This window comes from Girardinichthys multiradiatus, chromosome 20, assembly GCF_021462225.1.
Source record: "Girardinichthys multiradiatus isolate DD_20200921_A chromosome 20, DD_fGirMul_XY1, whole genome shotgun sequence".
In the NCBI taxonomy this organism is placed as follows: Eukaryota; Metazoa; Chordata; class Actinopteri; order Cyprinodontiformes; family Goodeidae; genus Girardinichthys; species Girardinichthys multiradiatus.
Genome location: NC_061812.1, coordinates 12254830 through 12281221, shown reverse-complemented (window position 1 = coordinate 12281221; position 26392 = coordinate 12254830). Strand labels below are relative to the sequence as shown.

Sequence of the window (26392 nt, the reverse complement as noted above, 5' to 3'; positions counted from 1 at the left end):
AGCTTGGCAGACATGTTTATTGTGCAATGCCATTAACTAGCTCAGTTTTATTGAGGTAATATTTATGATCACTCAGCGGCACATTTTACCCTCACTAAGAGATATAGAAGTTAGTGTTTATGAATCAGATTTGCTTCATTATTACTTCATTGCATAGCGACATTGCATTATGCATTGCAAAGCCTGTGTGCGGTTTCAACGTAAAATCTTTCTTCTAATTACTGCAGTTCATTTTAGATTTCAACTTTCAAGTGTACAATTTAATTATCCATGCATCCCAAAGGTGTTTTTTGGTAGTCTGAAGCCACACACCTACAAAGCGACCTGTGGTTTCTTTTTTACAGGCTGGATTAAATTAGGAAATTATGCATTTTCTCAATAGACTGGAAAGTAGCTGGTTTATGAGTTGTTCACAATTTCTTAGGAGAATATACGTGATTTTAAATGTAAGTCATTGCACATAGGGGGAAAAAAAAACGCCCTGAAGGTGGTCTCTGTCTAAGATGACGGCGCTCCTTGAGCAGCCTGTTTCTGGAGTCTTTGTTTGCTGAATCCTTCTGGCACTACTGGTTACTCCGAGAGATAAAACAACAGGAGCAGATGGCTCCTCGAGGTTTGGTGTCACAGCAGGTGACGCTGAAAGATGCACACATGCAGCAGTTTAATACCAGGATCACCTCCTGTTCAGCCCTGTCGCCTCTCTTTTTCTAACCTTCTCTGTCTCTGCCACTGATCTGGGTTCAGGCTCTGTTAAGTATATTTTTATAACGAGTCTGTCACTGGAGCGCAGCATTGCTTAAGGGACTGACCAGTTGATCACAGACTGGATAGAGGTCTCTGATCTCATTAGAACTTAATCATCCAGAACTCCAAAAGGGCCCGCTTTGCAATTTGTTGCAAAATTACCAATCATTTTACACTTACACACTCTACTTTGATTCATGTCTCCCGGGTGGCCATCTCGCACCATGTGCTGTGCTTATGAAAGCTCCCACCACACACACTCATACATATAAATTGTGTTTTCTACAAATGGAAACTATTACAGCTCAATTTCTGCCTGCCTGTCCTGGCTTCCGAAAAATATGGAATTGATTTTAAGATTTTATTGCATCTTATATTGCAACGCTCATTTTCCCCTCAGTACACTGCTGAGTTTAAACATTCATCAACTAATTATCAGAGGGTCAAGAGCAGAAATTCAGATCAACAATTCAGACTCCGTTTAAGAGAGATCAAATTTTTCTGAAATGGGTCATGTCTATTTTAGGATTTGTTTAAATCTGTTAACATATACTTAGACATCACCACTAATTCCTGGTACACTTGAACAGCAACCTCCAAGATATTTTAATATACGGATTTTGGATCATACAAGCATCACAAATGTATATTTATATATATATATATATATATATATATTTATATATATATATATTTTCTTTTTTTCTTTTTTTCTTTTTTTCTTTTTTTGTACATACTATTTTCAGATGAGCCACAGCGTTTCATTCAGAGATTTACAGTTTTTACTACAGCGTCATGGTTTCTAGTCTGTTTAATTAGGAAATATAGAGGAAATATTTGAAAAGAGTGAATGAGGTGATTACTCCCAACAGTATCATCTCCATTTTTGTGTATTTGACGTGCCTGTGAGATAACTAAGAAAATATCCTGAATTAGGCCTAAGACATGTAACTCAGCCATTACCATGTTTTGTTTAGGTAAGTAAGGACGTACACCTTCACTATTCATTTTGTATGACTATTATTAGTGCTTATAGAACATCAGAATCAAATAAGTACTTGTATATTTCATGAGACACAAACTGTGAAAATATACCTAAAAAATTATTTATTGAAAAAGTAAAAAATAATTTCTAATTAAAAAGAGAGAGGTTGCGAAGGATGGTGAAGTGATGCCGTGCTTGTGCAATGATCATTGAAAGAGGGGAACTGATAGAAAATCATATTTTGCTTCCTTAGATAAGAACACTGACACAACTGCGATAGGTTGTATGATTGTTAAAGATATAGTTTAAACATCATTTAGCTATTAACAAGGTAATCCACAGCAGCACCATGTCTAGGTCAGTTGCCTGAGTGAGTTATGAGTGGTAGGATATTCTGTTTGTTATTTTATATGGAAGCGTGACTATAGAGTCTATAAAATATATATGTTTACACAATAAATCAGTAGCATTGTAGCACTGAAGTAGCAGTAGTATTGTTCAAAAGCAGCAGCTGGAAGGATGGATACGCAGTTACTCACATTGTGATGATTTGTTGTTGTTTCATTGGGCCGAAACAAATATCATGACCGATCAACCACTCCGATTTGTTGCATGAGATGGCACCTCCAACAATATGGTGCAAACTGGAAATACCGAATGATCCAAATAGCACATTCCCAGATTAGTTTTTTGAGTTATTGGCAGAGGGGTTCCCAGTCAAAATCTTAATAATTGAAAAGCTAGTTTTTGCTACAGCTCTGTCTAATGCAAAATGTGGCAAACATAATTCTGGAGACTTCAAACAGTAGCTATTTAAAATTGTTGGAACAACGCTTAAACCAGCACATTTTGGAGTGAATGCTGGATATAAATAAAACTCCCAACCTAGCCTATTGAATGTTGAAATTGGGCTTTTAAGCTATTAATTTATAAGAAATGTGAACATAAATGTAGATGTCCTGATATTTAGCTCTGTTTTATATGAAATATATCATGCATGCATTAGCCCAAGGAAGACTGAAGTGTGGATGTAATAATCTGTGGTGTCAGTTTTTCATGAAGGCAAGAATAGCAATCCGAGTGCCTTATAACTGTATCCATTTTAAACGGTTCAACTAAATTTAGATCAACACATTCTGACATTAAATGGTTTTGAAGTCTTCAAAAAAGGTTAAAGATTGTGTCAATAAAAGTATTAGATGTGACCTTTTTTCTTTAAATTGAACTTTTAAGCTGTTTATTTACTGGCAGGGCAGACATACATGCAAATGTCATGAAATGTAGCTCAGTTTTATTGTAAATATTTCTATGCATGCACAAAGGCTAAGAAGACTGCAATTTAGTAAGTGGATGTAGCTAATTCAATATTTAGAGCATTTTAGAAGCAAAATCCATGAAATGTACAAACTAGTTGTTTGTGATGAAATTCCACAGAGCATCATGAAAGTTTAGCTTTGTCAGAGAAAAATACATGTCAAATAAGATGACATTATATTGGGCCAAGATTGTTATGACGTTTTGCAGCACTTTGAATGGTGCGTGGATTGAAACTACTTACGTTCAGCGAAATGATTCCTACATTAAACTACATCTGGCTGAAAATATCTTCATTTTGAATCCCTTTATCAAAAGGGCTGCAGTATGAATTAAACTGAATATGAAGCCCTTTCAATAAGAGCTCTCCTAATATCTTGAAGTCCAAGGTGATTTTTTTAAACCACTTCTGAAAGCTTCAGTTGGTGTTTAAATGTTACCATTCGAGTGGTAGATTATCCCCTTTGGGAAGTTGATAAAGAAACCTGTCAGGCCACCCGTTTTTGGCGTCCCATCACCTCGGTGCAGATGCTCATCCTGCTGTGCTTCCCCAACAACATGCAGGCTTGTTTTAATACTCAGCACCGGCAGGAGGTTGTGGTTGGTTATTACGCACCAGAGGCTGTGCTTAGAGCCCAGAATGCCACCCAGAGTGCTCCATTATCACCATCACCCTGCATCTCCTCAAAGGACCACCTGTTTAGCAGCACATGGAAATCTGAGAGGAAAACAGGGTCCTGCTTTACTGAGATACTCAGTCGCTTTCCTTTTCAGTTGACAGGTCTATTCAGGCATTAGATTTGATGGGGAGGCCTTCTGTTTCTATGGGAGCGTCATATTTTTGTTGGGTTTTTTTGTTGTTGAGAAAACTCGTTTCTTTGAAGGGTCATGTTGTTGTGAAGCTTCTGCTTTTATCTGCTGTGCAGGTGATTATGCTTTGCGTCTGTTTCTGCAAAGAGAGCGTTTAGCTTTTGATTTCTTCCACTCAAAAGAAAGAAAATGAACAGTCCTCCAATAATCTTTGTCAGTTTGAGAATAAAATTTCTGAAAACATGATTTTTGCTGTCATAAAGTAATCTTGAAACTGGAGCTAGTGAGCCTTGCATTTCAAAAAGCAAATATGTTCAGACTATCCAGTTTCACTATTTAGCTAAAATATATTTGTCTTGAATGATTTTTTTTTCCTTATCTAAAACATGTAATTTGATGTAAAACATGTTATCTACATGTTGCAGGGTAATAGCCAACTTCTCCTGCAATGTTGTGCTTCAAGCTATGAGAACTTGTTTCTGATAACTTTTTACCTGCCATATCGAGAAACTATATTCTTTTACCTTAAAAAGCAAAACCATCTTAACAGTTTGGCCACAGTACTTTGTCTTACACGGTGAAATTAGGGATTCATTCCCTAGTCTCAACCCCTCTGGATTTTGGATCACAAATTTTGTCCCATATGGCTCTGATTCCATTTGACTAATGAGGAAGATGCAATACATAAATTGAAAGGTGTTAAGTATTTAATTTCCTGAATGCATGTCTGCACACACGTCGGCCTTTTTTTGAAACCAGTAAATAAATGGATTTATATGTTATGATGTCATATAGTAAAATAATGTGAAAATTAATAATGCAGTGAAGCTTTTAACCATTATGTGCTTAATTCATATCTTTATATCCCTACACGTATATTATTTTTATTTTATATTTTACATACATTTTTCCCAACATTTATGGTTATGTTTTGAATTTTATATTCTTTTTAAGCATCTTACATTTGTTAAGAATTACATTCTGTAGATTTAATGACATAATGATCATAGTCAACATTACCACCATTACCAAACTAGCAAGACACTCCTCAGATAATAACATGGTAAACATTACTATGTACCTTATGAGATTTTGGGAGCAGTGGTTATCGGTCATCCTGTGTTTGTGTAACATTAGGCTTATATTTGTCCTCTGATGAATATAATTACAGCTATGCTTATCATAGAGCTGTCAGTGCTTTTATATGTTTAAAGGCAGCAGACACACAGCTTATGACAAGGTATTGATTTTTTTTTTACTACTTTATATGTGTCACCCATAACTACTCACTCCCTGGCATATGGTCATTAGCATGCAAGACATTGCAAGGCTATATTTGCTGCTTTTTTCTCAACCTTAACCAATTGCATTTGTTTACTATATTAAAACAATTTATAAACAGTGAGTTGTGATTAAGCATTTAGAACAAAACTAAAACAGACAAACAAATAAAGAAGATTTGGAGCATATGGTTAAATAAAATATGCTGTGACTTAGATTCAGCCTTTCTCTGCAGCTGCTTCTGCCTCATCTGGAGCGGCAGACGAAGATGCAAGAATCGCATTATAAAAAAAACATATGACATCTGAAGCACTCTGCCCTGATAGGTTGAAGGAAGGTGAATTAATTCCTTACCATGAACTTTTTAGATAAATGGCAGATTTTGCATGAATGCCTCTCTTTCTGTGTTGACAGAAGAGTGGTGTCCCCCAGACTGTTATGCCCTGGGAGGGGAGCAATATTGTCCATATCAAAAACTGTTTGACTACCTGCTGTTGTCAAACATGGTTTCACTTAGTCAATTGTTGGATTATGTTACTAGGCTGCTGGTTGGTCACTAATATCTGAAGCCAACGTGTTGGCAAGTAACTGGAGTAAATACATCTACAAAGATGCTATTTCTGCAAAACACGACAGCTATATATAACATTAAAGAAACTGCTAACTAATTTAACCGTTGCTTTTATCACTTTCAAAATTAGTTATTAGTATTGTGGAACCAATAATTCGTTTTTTATTGGAGAAGCTGAAAACAAAGCAATATAAAATTGTAAAAAAACTAAAAAATTTAAAAGTCTACAGACTGAGCAAGAATCAATATGTGGATGAAGATAACTAAATATCTAATAAATTATTTGACACATATATAATATGTAACAAGCATATTATATATAATGAAAACAATAAAAGTCATTCTAACATATAAAAGGGGAAATTTATCATCACCAACCTCACTTAATTATGCTTAAACAAATCAAATAGTTACAGGAGATATTCAAACATTTTTTCCATCCATTTATTAGTTTGGTCCTGGAACTAAATCCCTCTTTTTGTCTTAAAGGGTTAAGCACTCGACATCAGCATCACATATGTCAAACACATTGATTCCATTCCCAGCTAAACCCTGACTATGTCACACAGCTGATAACCCTGCCCTTTGACACCTCAAATGCCTATTTAGAGATAAACATCTCACCCCAGCAACCAGCCACACTCTAGCTTTCAAACTGCACTTCTGGTTAAACTCCTAGAGATCCATTGACACACTCCATCTCCAAAGCCCATGAGTGATACTTGCACTCACACTGCAAATTTCCCCTGACATCAGCCCTATCCTCTTCAGCATTTGCACACGCGCACACACGATGGGCTCCAGTTTTTTTGTTTTTGTTTTCATAAACCCTTAAATGTCCCACGTGTACCCAATGGTGTGCTTTTTTCAACTTAGTGTGATGAAAGACCAAAGACCTCATCAACCTGCCCCTCCACCCACCTTTACAGGCTCGGAAAGAGCACACACTCACCATCACTAACAGCTCAATACTTCTTGTTCATTGATTTTCTGTATGCCCTGCACCGCAGTTTGTCTTTTAACACAAGGGACCCGCTTGCTGCAACACCATAACAGCTGTGTGAGCTGCCTGCACAGATGGATTGTATCAGTTTAAGAAGAGGACAAAACAAACTATTTTTACCATGTTATCGCACATGAGTTTTACAGAGGCAAACAGCTTCTGTGCTTAATCTGTGGTGCTGTGAATAATAATTTGAAAACACTTGGGGCCTGATCTGTCACCATAGTGTTGGAGAGCAGAGCGGCCCTAAAAGAATGATGAAGTTCGAAGCATGGAGTTGGAGGTTGTGATAATAAGAAATATACAACACACCATCAAATACTACTACTTGTACCACTACTACTACTACTACTACTACTACTACTAATACTAATACTAATACTAATACTACTAATAATAATAATAATAACAATTATTATTATTATAATAAATTGCGTTTATAAGTATCTCAGTGCTACAAAACAACAGTAAAAACAATTAAAGACACGAAAATACTAAAAGCTACAGACAAGCCATGAAATATCAAAAAATGAACAAAATATTAGGTAGCATGAGTGAAATGTATGCTAATAAAGAATTACACATACTTTATTATTTTCATTTCATTGAATAATTCTCAATCTTATTGGGTTAAAGTTGAATGTTTTTCATAACTTTCTTACTGTACATGTACTTTGCTCATCTAATATATGTAACATTTTGGAACATTTAATCATAAGCAAGGTTATTGCATTAAGCATCAATTAAACTTTATATTACTGTAGGAATATATTATAATAATTGGTTCCCATTAACATTATCATTGTTTAATAATACAGCTTTTTAAACTTTGCTGATAAACTTAAACTGGATTCAATTTAAATACCGGATTGAATAAAAGTCACTGTCCATTTAAGTTAAATTAGAATTTCAACTGAAATGTTTTTACTGTATTGTGCCATACAGTAAAGAGCATTTATGACAGTAATAAAAAAAGGAAAAATGTTCCACTCCACTGCTTTGTTCCTCACACATTGTATTCACATCAGGTTGTGACACACCAATAATGCAGATATACTGAACCTCATATTTCAGTTCAGTCACATCTTGCAGATATGTTGACTTTTGTAATGAAAGGTGCAGCTGGAGGGCTTCTGAGACCACTGAACTGACAGTGATGAAAGAGGTGCGCAATGCAGTGTCTTATATTGAGTTATGTATGAAGGTACAGAAGTGAAAATGTAATAAGCATTGTAAAAAAAAAAGAAGAGGAACAGTACTGTGCTGAGTGGAATGATGAGTAAATCACTTGCCTCAGCGATGTTAAGGACTTTCTTTGCACCAAAGCTAAATGAAAGATGAATCCTCTTATAGTATTTACATGCTATACTTGCACATTATATCTACATGTCTAGTGTAACATCTCAATTAACTTTAAATTGTTAAAGTTTTGTTTTACATGATTTTGCAAAGTTCAATTAGATTAAAATTTGCAATTACATTTCATGACTCTTCTGCAATAGTTTGAAATTAAAAATTTTAAACAGCCAAATTTTCAATGACATGCAAAAATAAAATAAAACAAATACAAGCAAACAAATAATTCTAGGAAAATAAGTAAGATTTCAATGAGATACTACTACTACTACCACTAATACTACTGCAAATAATAATTTTTATAAATATCAGAACGTATTATTATATTTCTTGTTAATTATTGTTATATTTCGTTATGTGACTCACTGTTTGGATAGACACAAAAACCTCTGGGTCCATTTATCCCTTTTGCCAATTCATACGCTAATTTTGTACCTACCTACAATTTTATTGTACATTAGAAATAAGATTTACACCTTATTTCCATTTATTTTAATTCTGATCCCTGTTTGGCCCAGTTGTTTCAAATGCAGTATGACACATTTGGACCCTTGACCAAAGTATAACATAGAAAATAACTTTAAATTGTTGGCTGTCAAAGCAGATACAAACCTCCCCTTAACTGGTACAAACTGATGCACTGGCGGTACAAAATGCACAGCTGTAGATGCTCCATCTTATAGCAAAACATCCAGCACAAAGGTTTGGAAGAAAAAAATGGTTGTCTATCCATAGGCTCTCTTGAGTTTTTTATTAAGGCTCAACATAAGCACCTGTATGTAAAATTAAAAGCAAAAGTAAGATGGAAAACTCAGGAAAGATTACAAAGTATGAAAGCTTTTGCTTGTCTTCAAGAGCTTCTATCTAGTTTAAAATAAAAAAATAAAAACTTCTTGGAAAATGAGCAGTACTTAGATGTGTTTTCACCTCTCAGCAGGTGGCGTCGTGTTGGACAGAAAATGACACTCTACTGGAGTCTGCTGCTGGTGTTATCCATCCTGGCTCTGTCACAAGGTTCTGATCCTGCTGCTCCACATGGCAAGAGGAGAAAGGCACACACCTCAGCAGGTAGCAGTAATGCCTTACAGTATCCTGTTCAACTACTGCAGAGCCAAAGTTATAGCAGGGATCGTGGGCACGGCGGCCAGAGGACCCGCTCTGCTAAAGGCGGAGCTGGACTCCTCTCTCACAGGGCCCTGCATCCTCTAGCCAGACCCGATGATGAGGAGACAGGCCTGGAGAGTCTGAACCCAGTGAGAGTTGAAATGGGGCCAAGTAGGGACAGGGCTCAACTGAGTGTGAAGAGTTCATCCCAGAACCAGGAAAACAAGAATCAGGAAAACCAACTTGTAGGAACACGCAAGGGGAGAGGGCATGGGAACGGGCACAGGCACATTTTTGAGAACAAGAAACAAGGAAGTCGACAGGACAAGGTGCGACACAAAAAAGGTAAGATATGAACATGTTCAGAACTAGTTTTAAAAAAGAACTCTGGATAGCGCTGGTTTCCAGTACAAAACTTAAAAACTCACTTTCAGTTTTATTATGAATTATTATATATATATATATATATATACATATATATATATATACATATATATATATATATATATATATATATATATATATATATATATATTATGTAGTATATATATATATTATAATTATTAATGTTAAGCGATGCAGTAAGCTTTTTAAAGCCTAAAATGGCATAGTAAAAGAGTAAAATCCATTATAATTAAATTCCAATAATCCACTTCACAAAAATTTGCTTGCAATCCTCTTTAGAAATCACCAAAAAATCTGTACAGTTCATAGTCAGACTATTGCAGATTAAAAAGGCAGAAAAACATTTCCTTTAATCACATATTGTATTTTTAGTTTTAAATAGACATTTTAGGTGTCAGTGTCTGAGATTTGTTTGATTTCTTTGTTGTGCTCTGGCAACTGAAAATAGCCTCTATACAAAAACCACAACACGTTCCGTGTTACAGTAACAGTAAACAATAAAATTGTGAAGTTTTTTGTTAGAAAAAACAACATAGTGAAGTATTTTATCCCTGTGAATATTTACTCCCAGAAACCACAACTTTGTAGCTAGAAAGATTTCATTTTTGATGAAGGAATGAAGACACAAATGCAGGACGCCAGACAGAAACACTTCAAAAATAAACTTTAATTTTGGAAGCTGATTGTAAAACATGAATGTGATTCAAGAGACAATGCAGATAACAAAATATGAAGAAATAAGACAGAAAACAACATGCACCGAATAATTCTAAAAAGTGAATCCTGGGGATCAGAAAACAAGTGATAAAACTTTTGATAGCAAAATCACCATCTGACCGGAAGAATGTAAATATACAGTTGAGCCCAAAATAATTCATGCCCCAGGTAAAATCTATTTTATTCAACCAAGAAGTGTGTTTCTGATAGGAACTGAAACAGGCTTCTCTCAATGGATAATAAAAAATGTTAGGGGAGTTTCAATTTAGAAAACAAAATAATTTTCTAGTTACATTTATAAAAAAGAAATAGCATTTCAAAATTCCCCTTCTCAATACCCAATGGAAAAATCTTTATTGCCATAAAAGCAGTCAGATTCTTCTTATAACTGCATGTTTCCACTGGTTCTCCTTGCCATGACCCTAATCTTTAGCTTCCTCCACAGATTCTTTGTCAAATATGGACCGGGCCATTAATGGGCCATTACAAAATGTTAAGATTACTTCCAACTAGTTGATACATGAAAAGATTACTTTAAACCTAAATCTGCCGGTTGTATAAATGTTCCCTTGTTTAACAGTGCACACAAATTTGGGATGATCGGCTATAATAAAGTGAAGAAAAACTAAGAAAACAATAACTGTACATAAGACTGGATTGCAAAAATTGGAAGTGTCAAACAAAAAGCCAGTACGATGACCAATGGGAAGAAATAAAGTGAGTATGCCCTTGTAGATTTTGTTCAGATTCAAAACAAAACAAAACAATAGTTTCTCCATCTTATCAGGGTTTCCCTCAGGGTCCGACACCAGCTCTGCGTTCAAGGACAGAAACCAATTTGAGGATCCTCCACCTTCGTCAGCCTCAACATCCACCTCCCCCTCCCTTGACGTGACCCCACCCAGTGAACCCCCCTCCCCCATTGTCAGCCTCATTGACTCTGACTCCGCCATGGTTACCACAGTGATGAACGAGCATCCCCCAACGCTTCGCCCGGGCTCTGCCAAACCCCAGGTAACCTCAACAAAACTGGAGTGCTTATTAAAGGCTGTGTCTCCTGTACCTCAGTGTGACTCCAGTGTGCCAAGAAAATTTAGTGAAAATGGGGCCCCATTGCTGCAGTTATGCTGCTCGAAACCTCTTAGATCATCTTAGAAAATAAATTGTGAAGCTGAACGCTGCTGGTGAAAAATGTCTTCCAACAGTCGCCACATCTCTGGCTCTTAGTTGTAGTGTGTTTCAGAGGTATGACCATGTTCATTGTAATAGAACTAGACCGCTGGGTCCCCGAGTTCAAGAGCGTGTTTTCTGTAAGCATTTTGCTGTTCCTGTGTCACCACATTCCTATTTTTTAACCTCTAGGGGTGCAGAAGCCAACACTGACCACCTGTCACATCCACCCAGAATGATACATACATGTTTTCAAGAAGTTCTGTCAATTTCTGGGTATAAAGCAAATTATTTGTCTATCTTTGGCTGAAGTGTAAAAGAGAGAAATGGATCTCTTAGAATCACTTAAAGGCAGGACTTGTGTGTTATGACTCCTGGAAGCGATGACAGGCAACATAACATAAACATCCACCAAATAAACTAAATTTCCCCTTCGGATGTCTGTAGGAATCCAACTATTTTTTACATCTTTTCATAGTTCCCTTCAAGAGAATTCACAAACATTACAGACACAAATCTTTGTAGATTGTGTATACATTATCTTGCAAGCTGCAAATCTTTTACAATATGTCTGTACTATATTTGCAAAGCCAGGAACAGATTCTTTTTTTTTTTCAGTTTATTTCTTTGCGAAGTAGCTTAAGCTCAATTGGATTAATAGATAGGGTCTTTGAACAGCCATTTTCAAGTCTTGCTAGAAATTCTCAGTTGGATTTAGGTTTAGACTTTTACTTGGCAATTTTAATATTTCAATATGCTTTGTTCTAAATCAGTGCATTTTAGCCCTAGCTGTATGTTTTGAGCGGTACTGCTGCAAGGTGAGCGTCTCACACCAGTCTAAAGTCTGGGTGAAATTAAACACTGTTAGAGCTTTTTGCCAACTCTAACATGTTTTCTTTCTTTATTACCCTGTATTCAGCTTCATTCAATTCAATTAAATTCAAAGATACTTTATTGATCCCCGAGGGTAAATTAGAATTCCAGTACAACCCATCCAAACATACATCATGACACAAGACAAGGGGGGGATGGGTCACCGAGGCTTTGCTGCCCACTCACAGGCGCTGCCCTTGCTAGATGAGAAAAGAGGCCACATTAGGTAAGTAGAGGGAAAAAAAATCATAATTCCCACTTTATCCTTAGCAGGATACAGTTTGAGATTGTAAAAAAACCTCAGCACAAAGAAGCAACAAGTTTACAAAACAACATCATGCCGGGAATGGTGAAGGTGGTGTGAGGGGGTGCATATGTTTATATTGAGCATGTGTGTGTGTGCAAGTAAGTGTGTGCAAGTAAGTCCATGAAGCACTGTCACAGAGGCCATTGTCCTTGATGGTACGTTGGAATGTTCATCAACCGGCCACAAAGTTCTGAGCAGGTCCACAGATGTTCTCAGGGAAGGGAGGGGGCAGAGGGAGCAGAGCGTCATGTTTACATAACTTCCAGGAGAAGTTGAAGATAGCCAGCCATCAAGGCCGTGCAGGGGAGCCAGATTCAGGAAAACAATAATTATTTGGGTTAGGCTGACTCTTAATTTTCCGTCAGCCTTGAGAGTCTCGCTGGTGCTTCTCAAAGGCGAATCCAAACAGCCAAATTCATGGTCTTTCTGCCAGATCCGAGCGAACAACTTTCTCCAAGATTTATACCATTTCACCCCTGAGTTCAGGAACCGCAACCTGCCTGCGATCCTGTGTAAGGATCACATCCAGTCTGCGATTCGGCTCATGTAACATCTCAGTCTGAGTGTTGATCGCTCTGAAGATCCCATCATACATGCCATTCAGCCTCTCAATTGCCAGAACAGCTGCTGACATTCTCGAAATTTCTCGATATGCCAGGTAACCACCTACTCCAAAAAGCAGAAATCCTGATATCAAACATCCAATTATATACATATCTTCCACATCCTCGACTGACATTATCGACAAACACACAATCCTCCACTTCAGCCAGGAGTCCATTTTGAATCCAGAGAAAAACGTCCAGTCCGGACAAGTTGGGCTCTCCTTCACCCTGTCTTTTTCTCGAGAAAAGAGCTGAAGCAGGGCAGATATGGGAGGGGTGCGGGAGACAGAGAAAAAGCGTCCTCCTCCACCGAGAGCAGAAAGAAATTTCTCATCAACCATTTTCCTAGTCCCTGCTGAATTCTCACAGCATGATGCTGCCACTTCCACATTTCATCATGAAAATTGTGGGTTCAAATAGATGTCTACTGTTAGTTTTCCTAGGCACATAGCAGCCTATGATCACCTAGACAGTATTTCATCATAGCTATCACTATCAGTACACCAAAACATGTACAAAAGGCATCATCATATGATTTTCCTTCCTAACTACATTTAAACACTACTATGTGTTGATAATCATTTAAAATCCCAATCAAGTACGGTAAGTAAAAGATTCTAGTTGTTATAATGAAAAATTGTAAAATAACTTTCCAGGGTTATAAAAACTTAATATTACCTTTTGAATGCAAAAAAAAAAACAATTTCACAGTTGTTTCTGTTTTAATTGTAACTTAACACTCATCACATCTGTTTCTCTTGCTGTAGTTTTTTTGTTTTGTAGCAGTGCTTTTTAAGTGCAATTTATGTACACTACTCACAAAAAGTTAGTATTGGCTAATTGTCATCCATGAAGATAAAATTAGTCTTGTGTTTTTCATGAAGGGGCACAATGACTGGATTAATGATGTTATTCAGTTAGTATGGGATTGTCATTGTACCATTCACAAAGGGTAGGGCAGTACTGTAGTGACTAAACACATCTGCCCACACTGTAACACTACTACCACCAAAGGCTTGTCTGGTGATAACAGTGGCTGATGCACAGCATTCTCCTTGATGTCTCCAACATTGTTGGCGGCCATCATTTTTGCTCAACGTGAATCGATTTTAAGCAGTAAACAGCACTGAGATCCACTGGTCCCTCGTGCAGCATACATGCTCCCTGGCCCATGCAAGGCAATCATACCTGTGCCCGGTGGTGTGGTCAGGTACCCTTGCAGGTCATCTAGCATGCAGACCATCCTGATGTAAGCGGTTCTGAATGGTCTGACGTGACACTTGTCCTACCTTATAGGAGCCTGGAGTTGAGTAGAATTCATCATCCTGTTCTGCAGGGCACTGATAACAATAAAGTTGTCATCAGTGTAGGGATTGGCCATAGGACCTCCACTTCTTTACCTTTTTGTGGCTCTTTCAGTCTCTCTGTATCTCTGTTACAACCTGCTGATGACACTCTGTGACAGTTTAAGCTTAGTGGTCACTTCTGTCTGAGAACATCCTGTTTAAAGCCTCACAAAGGCGAGGTACTGTTGATCAATTGGTGTAGTCTTGGTCTCATGAAGACACAATGTGAACAGCATGATGAAGAGGACTGTTTACATAACAATTCTAATTGAGCCAGGGAATTTATTGGTCAATTCATGGATCAAATACCTGTTGAGAATTTTGCTTTTATCTTGCTTTTGGTAACACAGCTTTATATTGTTTTCTTAAGTATGAGCTGTGTTATGTTTAAAGTTTAAGGCATACAGGTCAGGAGCACAAATTATAAATAGAGCTGTAATTTATTTAAATACCAATCAGACCAATGCCCAAACTGCACCAAATGTTTCAAGATGTTTGAAGTTGCACCTGAGGAGGAATTTCAGTAAACACATTACACAAGTTACAGTTATGCTTCTTCAGGTAATTGAATGCTTTGCACTCACAGTGCGAAAACCTCCTGTGAAGATTTTGACTGTGATTTCTCTTTGTGCCTGCTCAGCTCTTCCGTTGTAGTCAAGCTCTCTAAAATACGGCAAACTCAGCAATAGCTCCAACTCAACATATTGGAAGAAAGGCTCAAGTAATGATTGAGAAGCACAGTGCTTTGGTGACTTATTCTGTTTTCTCACATTTTAAATGTGGTTCTATGGCCCATATGCGTACATTTTGCATTCTCTTGTTATGCCTGACATTTGTGCACTCCAGTTCTATTTCATATAGATTTTAAGAGATAATCCAATTAAATATGACAGCAGTTTTCAAATGATGATTTCGAAATTATCTAAAAAAAACAATGCAACCCTCCCCGGTCTAATGAAATACAAGAGCCGATAAGAAACAAAGTTATTAAAATTGATTGGTCTTAAAAAGGTCACAAAGCCATTTTCAAAGCTTTGGAAATCCATTGAACCTTATATGAATACACCAGGTTTAATGTCTTGAAACAGATGCTGTAAACTGACATGGAAGAAGATACTTTTTTCCTAAAATACTCGGTCATGAAATATTTTTGGACTATGTGAGGATATACCAATTATATTTGCGGGACCTATATTCAGAGTCATGTGTCATGATGTGTGGTTTTGGAGTAGGACCCAAGTGCAGACAGAAAAGTGAGATGAGCATGATGATGATTTATTGATAAAGAAATAGCAAAAAACAAAACAAAACATTGGAACACAAGGAGAACAGGACAAAGCACGGATAGAGAAACAGACAGGGTAACAGGAGCAACAGAGGAACAGGAGACCAAACAGCCCTTCATGGTACTAGAAGAATCCAGCAATGAACAAATCTAAACTAGAAGCTTAAATACTGAGGGAGGTGTGGAGAATGGCACTGGATGCAGGTGAGTAAATCAGGGGATAATGTGGGACAGCTGGAACAGAAGGGAAGCATGAAAACTGATGAGGGAGACTTATTAACACAGAGGGAGGTGAACTAAGACACAAAGCAACTACTAAACAGTGGAAACAACAAATACTAACCAAATAAAATAAACTACAATACACAGAAAACAAGAAATAAGTAAGAACTGAAAGGAATTAACTAGTATGGCAAGGCCTTGCTGACACCAATGAACACAAAGGAATTAACTGTGTACGGCAATACCTTTAGAGCAAAATAAACAACACGGAGGTGATGAAAACATCCATCCATTGTCTATACCTGCTTTTTCCTTGGAGGGTCATGGGTACCTATCTCTAGAAGTCATTGGGTGAACACAGGACAACAATGCATACACACACTCCTAGAACACATACCTAAGGATAATTTAGAAAGACAGATTAACCTAACAGCTATGTTTTTGAACTGTGGGAGGAAGCTGGACTACCCAGAGAGAGTACCCATGTTCTCCCTGTATCCATGGACAGGAGAACATGCAAACTCCATGCAGAAAGACCACAGCCCAGGATTCGCACCCAGGACTTTCTTGCTGGAAGGCAATAGTGCTACCAACTGTCCCACCATGCAGCCCAAGATGAAAACACAGACACAAAGAAAACCAAACCTCAAACACCTAAGGATGCAAGACTCTTTAATTATTATTTAATCTATTTTTAGTTAAAGGTTTAATGAGCAGCTGTCAAGGAGCAGGAATCCCCCTGCAATCAATCTGATTGATATTTTCTGCAGCCTGTTTTCAGAGGCTGGGAGGAACAAAAGTGTGGATCTACTTCGACCAGGAGCTTACTCTTTTGTGTATTTCATTTGAAGTATCCCAGAGACCTGCTGACTTAATTACACAGTGAGGTATTTGTTTCCCTTGAATGAATAGATTCTAGAAATATTTTTCATGGCTTTTTCTTTAAGAAATAACGGCTGAGGGGATTTATTTTGCTGCAGTGACACAAACCTCTCATTTGACTGTCATCTTTTCATTAAAGCAATAATATTTTGATATTTGAAACAAACTATTGACTGAAAAATTCAGCAAGCTAAGAAAGAGATTTTTAATCGAAGATATCACTTTTGAAAACTGGAGACCTAAAGGGGCACTGCTTAATCCTTCATCATCTTTTAGTTTTTTGTGCTTGAACATTCTCTTCCTGAATCACCTCAAATCTTCTCAGAGGTTTTCCCTCTGTGGTTTATCTACCCCTTGCTGGTCTAGTGTCATCTGGAGGTGTCTGAGTTTGAGTTTCTTTATGGGTCTGTTTTCTCCTTGTAGTTTCTGCTCTCTAGATGCTGTTATATTAGTTTATTCATTGTAGATTAGGTTCTTGGCTCATTCTTGTGTTTATATATGTCTGATATTTTCCTGGACTCCTGTGTTAATTAGCCTCCCTCCTTCAGTTGCCTTGCATTCTCCCTGGCACAAGTTGCTCCACATTTAATCTGATTAGCTCTTCCAGTTCATTGGTAATTTCTCCACCCTGACTCTGTATTTAACACTGGTTTTCATTGTATGTCTGCTCCATTCCAGTAACTCTGCTCATGTTCTGTGTCCTACGTCTTTATGTATTTTACAAGTATAATTGCCATTAAATGTTGTTCTACTCACAATGTGGCTCCCAAGTTCCTGCTTGCTCTTTGGACCTGCAAGACCCCAGCGTTCTATGTTATCTGTTATAAGAAAACGCTGTGCTCCACATGCAGATTGGACTAAACAGATAAAGTAGTAAAAATGTGGGTTCTTGTAGATCCTCTTCTTTTATGGGCAAGTCGGGCTCTAACATTTTCTTTTACCAAATCTAATTTGAGTTGAATGCTACTAATAAATAACCACAAAGCTACTGCATTTGAGGGTGGTTCATATATAGAGGTGTATAGTATGCAAGTCAAAGGAGCCTCATGTTATCCATTTATTTTTATGCCAACTGTGTATCTCAGTTTATTGATTTGTCAGTATTAAAGTATTTTCTTTAGACACTATCAATAACTAAGCATTTTGCCTAGACCTTAAGGCCTCCTGTCTCTAAGCACACAGCCTCATCATGTCATTTTGCACCTTCACACCAAGGTTTATTACATCCTAATTATTTTTTAAATACTTAGGAAAAAATGTAGCAGTAAGTATTGTTCAGTAAGATAGTTCACTTATTATCATAATAAAGCCCATCACACTTGATAAAAATCCATTTTAGAATGCTAATCACCTGCAGCCAGCATTAGTCTCCTGCTGTCCATAATAAAAACAGATGAAGTGTGCAGTTGTGGTTAATGATCTGTAAGCTTCACTCTCTAAACTGTGTATTTATAAACATTTATGTTGTATAAAGTTTATTTGTATGCTAGTCTGAGGGTAGACAGTTTCTCTGTTACCAATCGATTGCTTTCCAAAGCTTTGCTGCTATCTCTGTTGTCCCTTTGAGGGTAGTTTTTGAATTGCTGAAGCATTACTGCTGCTGGTCACAACAAATGTTTTACTCAAAACATCATTAATATATTTACTTGTAAACTTTCATAACTTACTGCTGCTGGCAAACGACTGAAGAAACTATCTGCAGTGTGTTATTTACACCCGCAGGCTATTAACTTTAAATTGTAATTATAATTTTTGATTGATGTAAGATATTGCATTGTGTAGCTGACTTAAGATCAAATGTTTTGTTTATCTGCATGTTGTTGTAGCCTGTTTGTATTTTGCATCAAGTATGGCTCAGGCCTAATGATAATGTTTCCCCTGAAATGGGTTAGTATACTGTGACGTTGCAGTTTTAATTTATGTTTTATTTTCAGAGGTCTGCACATGGACAAGGAGAGGTGATGCCAACGTTAGACATGGCGCTCTTTGACTGGACGGATTATGAAGATATGAAGCCTGTGGATGCCTGGCCGTCTTCCAGGAGGAAAGGTTAGTAATGTGACTGTAAGTTGGCTTCAGTAAAGATTTTAATTGAAAGAGAAAATCATTTTAGGGAGACGGTTAATTTTATCAAAATTGTCATTATTATATCTGATTACAATAACAAAACTCCTGGTCTCTATCGCCACAAGGTTTTTCTAAGGGATATTTAAAATGATTTATTTGAACATACCAAAGTGGGGGCCAAAACATACATGTTTTAGAAAATGGAGGATGGTGTCATTTTCACTGCTTAGACAAAAAAATTGTATGAGTGGAAACTGTCACTTTTCACAGGAAAATATTCCTGAGCGTCTGTCAAAAGCAAAGCAAACACAGAAAAAAAATGTTTAAAGCAATAAATCTCCTGCACCCCTATTGTTGGTGTATCAGGTTGCTACAAAAGGCTGAAAGTGTAGTTTTTAAAATGTAAGATATTAAAATCTGTTCAGTGTTCAAAAAGGCACTAATCAATGAGATTTAATGAAAAATGACAGTTGTTGGTAAAAGCACTGAGCAAAAAAAGTTTCACAATAATTTTACTTGGTGTTTGTTAGGTTAGTAGTTGAAGTTAAGGATGAAGAGAACCAGAGTATAGGATTGAAGAAGAAAACATTTTGCTGAAGCAGATAAACAAAAAACAACCCTGAGCTGGGTAGAAATAGTCAGGCTCACCTCGACACACGCCTCTGGCTCTGGAATCAGTCTCCTTGAGAGGGGTTGGACACTCTTCCACTCTGGAGTTACCCCTGGTGAGAGGCGCCAAGCTGGGGTGGGCTTGCTGGGTGGGCTTGTTGCCCCCCATCCCGGCGCCTGTACATTGGGGTTCACCCCGGTGAACGAGAGGGTAGCCTCCCTCCTCCTACGGGTGGGGGGACGGGTTCGGACTGTTGTTTGTGCTTATGCACCAAACAGCAGTTCAGACTACCCACCCTTTTTGGTGTTCTTGGAGGGGGTGTTGGAGAACACCCCTCCGGGGGGGTTCCCTTGTTCTACTGGGGGACTTCAACGCTCACGTTGGCAATGACAGTGGGACCTGGAGGGGTGTGGTTGGGAGGAATGGTTCTGAACCCGAGTGGTGTTTTGTTATTGGACTTCTGTGCGCATCATGGATTGTCCATAACTAACACCATGTTCAAGCATATACACCACCAACACTGTTTACAGTGGGGAGGGTGTGCTGTTGACCTCAACGGAACGTTGTTGGTCGGTGGGCAAAGTACTTCCAAGACCTCCTCAATCCCACCGGCACATCTTCCACTGAGGAAGCAGAGCCTGGGGACCTTGGGGCAGGCTCTCCTATCTCTGGTGCTGAGGTCACTGAGGTGATAAAAAAGCTCCCCAGTGGTAAGGCCCCAGGGGTGGATAACATTCGCCCGGAATTCCTTAAGGCTCTGGATATTATAGGGTTGTGATGGCTAATGCTGCAGCATCGTGTGGAAATCAAGGGCAGTTCCACTGGTTTGTCAGACCGGGGTGATGGTCCCTCTATTCAAAACGGGGGACCGTGGAGTGTGTTCGGGGGTTCTGGAGAGAAGGGTCCATCGGATAGTCGAACCTCGGATTCAGGAAGAGCATTGTGATTTCCGTCCTGGCCGTGGAACACTGGACCAGCTCTACAACCTCAGCAGTGTCCTGGAGGGTGCATGGGAGTTTGCTCAACCAGTCTACATGTGCTTTGTGGACTTGGAGAAGGCGTTCGATCGTGGGAATCCTGTGTGGGGTAGTCCGGGAGTGTGGGGTGCCAGGCTCTTTGATGTGAGCTGTTAGGTCAATGTACGACCAGTGTCAGAGCTTGGTCCGCATTGCCGGCAGTAAATTTGACTCGTTTCTGGTGAGGGTTGGACTCCGGACTTAGGATTGCATCTCTGCTTTTTGTGGATGATGTGGTCTTATTGGCTTCATCTGCTCGTGACCTACAGCTCTCACTGGAGCAGCTGCTGCCGAATGTGAAGCGGCCGGGATGAGAATCAGTGCCTCCAAATCCGGGGCCATGGTCCTGAGCTGGAAAAGGGTAGAGTCCCTTCTCCAGGTCGGGGGGAGGTCCTGCCTCAAGTGTTGAGTTCAAGTATATTGGGGTCCTGTTCACGAATGAGGGAAAAATGGAGCGGGAGATCAATAGACGGATTGGTGCTGCATCAGCAGTGATGCGGGCGCTATACCGGTCTGTCGTGGGGAAAAGAGAGCAGAGTCAAAAAGTGAAGCTCTCGATTTACCGGTTGATCTACAGGGGTTGGACAATGAAACTGAAACACCTGGTTTTAGACCACAATAATTTATTAGTATGGTGTAGGGCCTCCTTTTGCGGCCAATACAGCGTCAATTCGTCTTGGGAATGACATATAGAAGTCCTGCACAGTGGTCAGAGGGATTTTAAGCCATTCTTCTTGCAGGATAGTGGCCAGGTCACTACGTGATACTGGTGGAGGAAAACGTTTCCTGACTCGCTCCTCCAAAACACCCCAAAGTGGCTCAATAATATTTAGATCTGGTGACTGTGCAGGCCATGGGAGATGTTCAACTTCACTTTCATGTTCATCAAACCAATCTTTCACCAGTCTTGCTCTGTGTATTGGTGCATTGTCATCCTGATACACGGCACTGCCTTCAGGATACAATGTTCCTCAAGACATGGTCCTCAAGAATGGTTCGGTAGTCCTTGGCAGTGACACGCCCATCTAGCACAAGTATTGGGCCAAGGGAATGCCATGATATGGCAGCCCAAACCATCACTGATCCATCCCAATGCTTCACTCTGGGCATGCAACAGTCTGGGTGGTACGCTTCTTTGGGGCTTCTCCACACCGTAACTCCCCTGGATGTGGGGAAAACAGTAAAGGTGGACTCATCAGAAAACAATAATGAAATGAGTTTCCTCTGCATGGTGTCTGGGCTCTCCCTTAGAGATAGGGTGAGAAGCTCGGTCATCCGGGAGGGACTCAGAGTAGAGCCAGGAACAAAACGGGCAGGCAAGACACGCATGGCATGATCAAAAAACAAGACTTGGTTTGAGAACAAGACATGATCTGAGAAATGTTTCCGCCATGAATGACAGAACAGGTGTGTATTTATGGAGTGTGACCAGGTGAAACAAGACAGATTAATAGGTGCAGGTGATCCGAATTAACAGAACAAAACGTGGCTGGAGCAAAACAGAGACTCTTGAACACAAACTAGAAAAACATGAAGCAAAAGCATAACCAGATCCGAAAACCAAACTTGACAAAACATGAACAAGACGACAAAACTAAAGCATGACCAGGAAAATAAACAGAAACATTATTCAAAACTTGAACTGTGAATAAGACCAACAAAAACCCAGAAACCAAAAACTAAACAACCCCAAATCATAACACAGACCCAGAGCTGTTTGTTTAGAATCAGCACAGAAGATATAAAGGAGAGGGGGAAGGCTTACTTTTGCACATTCTAATCTTTTACTGGCACCGTTATATTTTCCCAGTTTATTGAGCCCCACTTTTTTCTGTCTATTCAATTCAGTTCAGTTTCAATTCAATTCAATTTATTTATATAGCGCCAATTCACAACACATGTCGTCTCAAGGCACTTCGCAAAAGTCAGGTACATACATTCCAATAAATCCTAATCATTGAACAGTGCAGTCAGATTCAATTATTTATTCAAATTGGATAAAAAGTTTTTCTGTCTAAGGAAACCCAGCAGATTGCATCCAGTCAGTGACTTGAAGCATTCCCTCCTCCCAGATGAGCATGTAGAGACAGTGGAGAGGAAAAACTCCCTTTTAACAGGAAGAAACCTCCAGCAGAACCAGGCTCAGTGTGAGCGGCCATCTGCCATGACCGACTGGGGGTTTGAGAGAACAGAGCAGAGACACAAAAAGAACACAGAAGCACTGATCCAAAAGTACTTTCTATGGGAAGGAAAATTAAATGTTAATGGATGTAGCTCCTTTAGTCGTTTCACCTAGAAAGAAAGAACAGATAAACTCTTAGCCAGTTTTCAAGGTTAGAGTCTGAAAGAGAGCACATAGAGTTTGTTACAGTTAAGCTCAGTCAATCGCCATGTCTAGGAGAGAGAAAGGGTTAAACACTGAAAGACAGGGCCATGTGGATCATCGGTAGAGGGTGAGCATTAAGTCGTTGCCCACAGAAGCTCGGACAATTCCCCTCTCCAAAAAGGTGTCACAGGTAGATACATAGCCAGGCCAGGTGTAGTTTCTAGGAAGAGAAAAGAGAGAACAAAGTTAAAAGCTGAAATAACAGCAAATAATGCAAAATTGGAGAGTAGCGTGAGAATGGAGACATGTCTACATGTAGAACTGGCCTGGACTGGCTGCAACAATGAGATGCAATGTGGTGATCTGGAGGACATTTTGATGTTTAGTGACTTTAGGATAAAATGTTTTGCTTTGGAATGAACTAAATGACAGATATTTTCCACATTACGATGCAAATGAACTAGAGGCTTACATAGAGGTTCCTACTGTTTTCAGTCATGGCCAAGCCATTTAACTTCACCTGTGGCTCAGGTGAAAGTCCATCTGCTGTCTGTCCGTCATCATGACCATGATGATGCTTGCTAGAGTAAACCTCCACCTCATGTCTTGCTGGGTGAAAAAGGCGTGGGTGTAACTTACAACTAACCCATTCTGTGTCAGCATTCAGGTTATACCTCCAACTTCAGTATTGGTCCGACGGCCATGGACTGAACAGCCGCTCTTGACTTCTCCAAAATATATAAAAAAATAACGCTCCCCCCTAAAGCAAATAGTTATTAAACAATTTGCAGCTTATAGAAAGACATTGTAATTTTTGACTGTTGTGTTGAGTTGTGTTGCCCTAAAAAATCCTTCTCTGTAAATTTTATTTACAAAAAAACACCCATTGTCACCTCAATGGTCTGGCTGCTGACTTCTAGAGCTATCTCTCATTACCGTATTAATGCCAGTGTTTCATACTTCTTTCAGCATTGGGCTGGTACTTCCCTTGAAGCAAAGATTTTAATTATTTTTTGATCTTGGGGTAAAAGGTGTTTTGAACTTAGAACTAGAAATCTCTCCTCTTCATGTTTATACTTTATACGAATTTCACCCACTTTTCTGTTTAGCAGTTCTTTGGGGAAAGTTGAGGAGATTGCGTCATCCTTTTTGACATAGGGCCAGTAAGCTCTCACAAATCTGTTTGATATGTTTGTTTTCTTTCCAAAAAAGAACTTTCTATGTTTTCTTTCTAAAACAATTGGCTACCATACTATGCTGTTACATATGCCACATCATCATCCATATACGATAAGTGTCTATTTTAGAGAACCATGCCTTCAAATGTTTTTTCTTAAAGAAAGTGCACCTTGCTTTTCAGCTACTAAGAAAACAACATATTTTAAGATTTTTAAGTTTTTTGGCTGTAAAATATGACATTTCCCCATCAATTACTATCAACATTCATTCATTCATCTTCTATATCGCTTATTATAGTGGGTCACGGAGGAGCTGGTGGCTATCTCCAGCAGTCTATGGGCGAGAGGCAGGGTACGGCCTGGACAGGTTGCCAATCCATCGCAGGGCAACATTTTTTGTTTTATTTCACAGGTTCATATTATCTTGTCATTTACAACCATAAACTGTAGTCAAACAGATACAGTGAGAGAAATTACGTGTTTGAAGGTCATTGGAGATTAGGTTACTTGGAAATAAAGGGTTTTGCTGCTAAATTACTGCTACTTTAACTGATTGACTAAAAACCAACAACATTAGCTGTTATTTAGCCATGAAGAATATATATTTCAGTGTTATGTATATTTTGTAGACACAGCAATTACATGTTGTATTTTATCATTTCAAAATAACAGAAATTGAAATTTATTTCAATAAATATAAAAATCCTTCTAATTTGCACTTTGTCTCCTACCATAAGGTGCAGACAGACCCCTGAATTTGCATCAAAACAAATTTAGTTGGAATCTGAAGTCATTGAAGTAGTACCCTGAGCCTAGAAGGAGTGACCGTTGAAAAATTTCATTCTGTCTTTTTAAAATTGTGAAGGAAAAAAAAACATGACAAAAATTTTTTTCTTTTTAAAAAGTTAAGTTGAAGCTCTGGTAATTAATTACCGAAATTCCCAGAGCTACAACTTTTTCAGTCACTTTGACTTAATATCAAACTATTTTTTTTTTTTTTATGTCAAAATGTTTTTCTTGCTGCAGACAAGAGGCGGAGTAAAAATCTCAGCAGTGGAAATATGACTGCAGATGCAGATGCAATTGAGCCATGTGATCACCATCTGGACTGTCTCTCAGGTCAGTAGAAACATAACATAAATAACTCCATGATTAGATAGAAATAAATTGTTTAATTCACAAATGTTACCTTAACTAAATCCATTCTTTTCTGCTCAAGAAACATCTTTTAGATCACACTTGTAATAACACAATATGTCATAATTTGTGTTTCTTGTAAGGTTCATGTTGTGACCTGAGACAACATGAGTGCAAACCTCACAACAGAGGCCTGAACAACAAATGCTATGATGACTGCATGTGTGAGGAAGGTGAGTAGAGCCAGTGAGCAGTAGATTTCATTGTAGGCTTGAATCAGCGACTTGATATCTTCATGAATATTTCCAGCTGAGTTAGACTAGATTTATGATGTGAGTTGTCTATCATGGTAAATTATTTTCCAAATAGAACTAAAAGTACAGAATAAAACAGTTTCCTTTTGATATAAATGTTGGTAAATTACTCAAAAGATTTATTTGGTTTTGTGACACGGTTGTAACTGATTCAGAAAAGTATCATATTTTAGCTCCCATCTGGCTTTTCTGTTCCTCTTCAATTCATCATTTTCTTTTTCAATTACTGTTTTTGATCTCATAATAAACAAAATTTACTCTTATAAAATATGAATGCCACCACCATTCATCACAGTTCCTCGTTTTTTCTATTTGTGGGTAAGAGCTCTACTGTGATTTACGAAGCAGGGTTTGCTAAAGTCCCAAACCCTGCTTTGTAAATCTTTCCTGACTGATAGATGTCAATATCCATTTCCTTCCTGTTTTTGAATATCTTTAGACTGGGGCACAATATGTAGCTTTTTTAGATCTTTTAGTCAACTTCATGGAAGGTCCTAAGTTTGAATCCTGGCCTTGAGTCTTATTGAATGGAGTTTGCATATTCTCCCCATGCATGCATGGGTTCCTTCTAGGTATGCTGGGTTTCTACCAGAGTGCAAACATCTGCATGTTGCATTAAATGGTTACTCTAAAATGAAGTGTGTGTGCATGCATTGTTGTTTGTCCTGTGTTTCTCTGTGTTGCCCTGTGATGGACAGAAGATCTGTGAAGGGTGTGCCCCAACTCTCACCCAATGACCGCTGAAAACAGGCACCAGCAACCCT

The 26392-nt window shown here is 38.5% G+C and overlaps 1 protein-coding gene across 2 annotated transcripts in view; it reads left to right on the top strand.

Moving 5' to 3' along the window:
- draxina (dorsal inhibitory axon guidance protein a) overlaps window positions 1-26392 on the top strand; it is a 30146-nt gene that overhangs the window by 2078 nt on the left and 1676 nt on the right. The window contains exons 2-6 of one of the 2 annotated variants that reach the window (XM_047346658.1): window positions 9002-9513; window positions 11078-11304; window positions 18915-19029; window positions 25204-25296; window positions 25458-25547. In XM_047346658.1, the coding sequence (XP_047202614.1) occupies window positions 9024-9513; window positions 11078-11304; window positions 18915-19029; window positions 25204-25296; window positions 25458-25547 (1015 nt within the window). In that variant the 5' untranslated portion in view covers window positions 9002-9023. Of the gene's footprint in view, window positions 1-8998; window positions 9514-11077; window positions 11305-18914; window positions 19030-25203; window positions 25297-25457; window positions 25548-26392 lie in introns of both variants that reach the window. The other variant, XM_047346657.1, reaches the window with a different exon arrangement.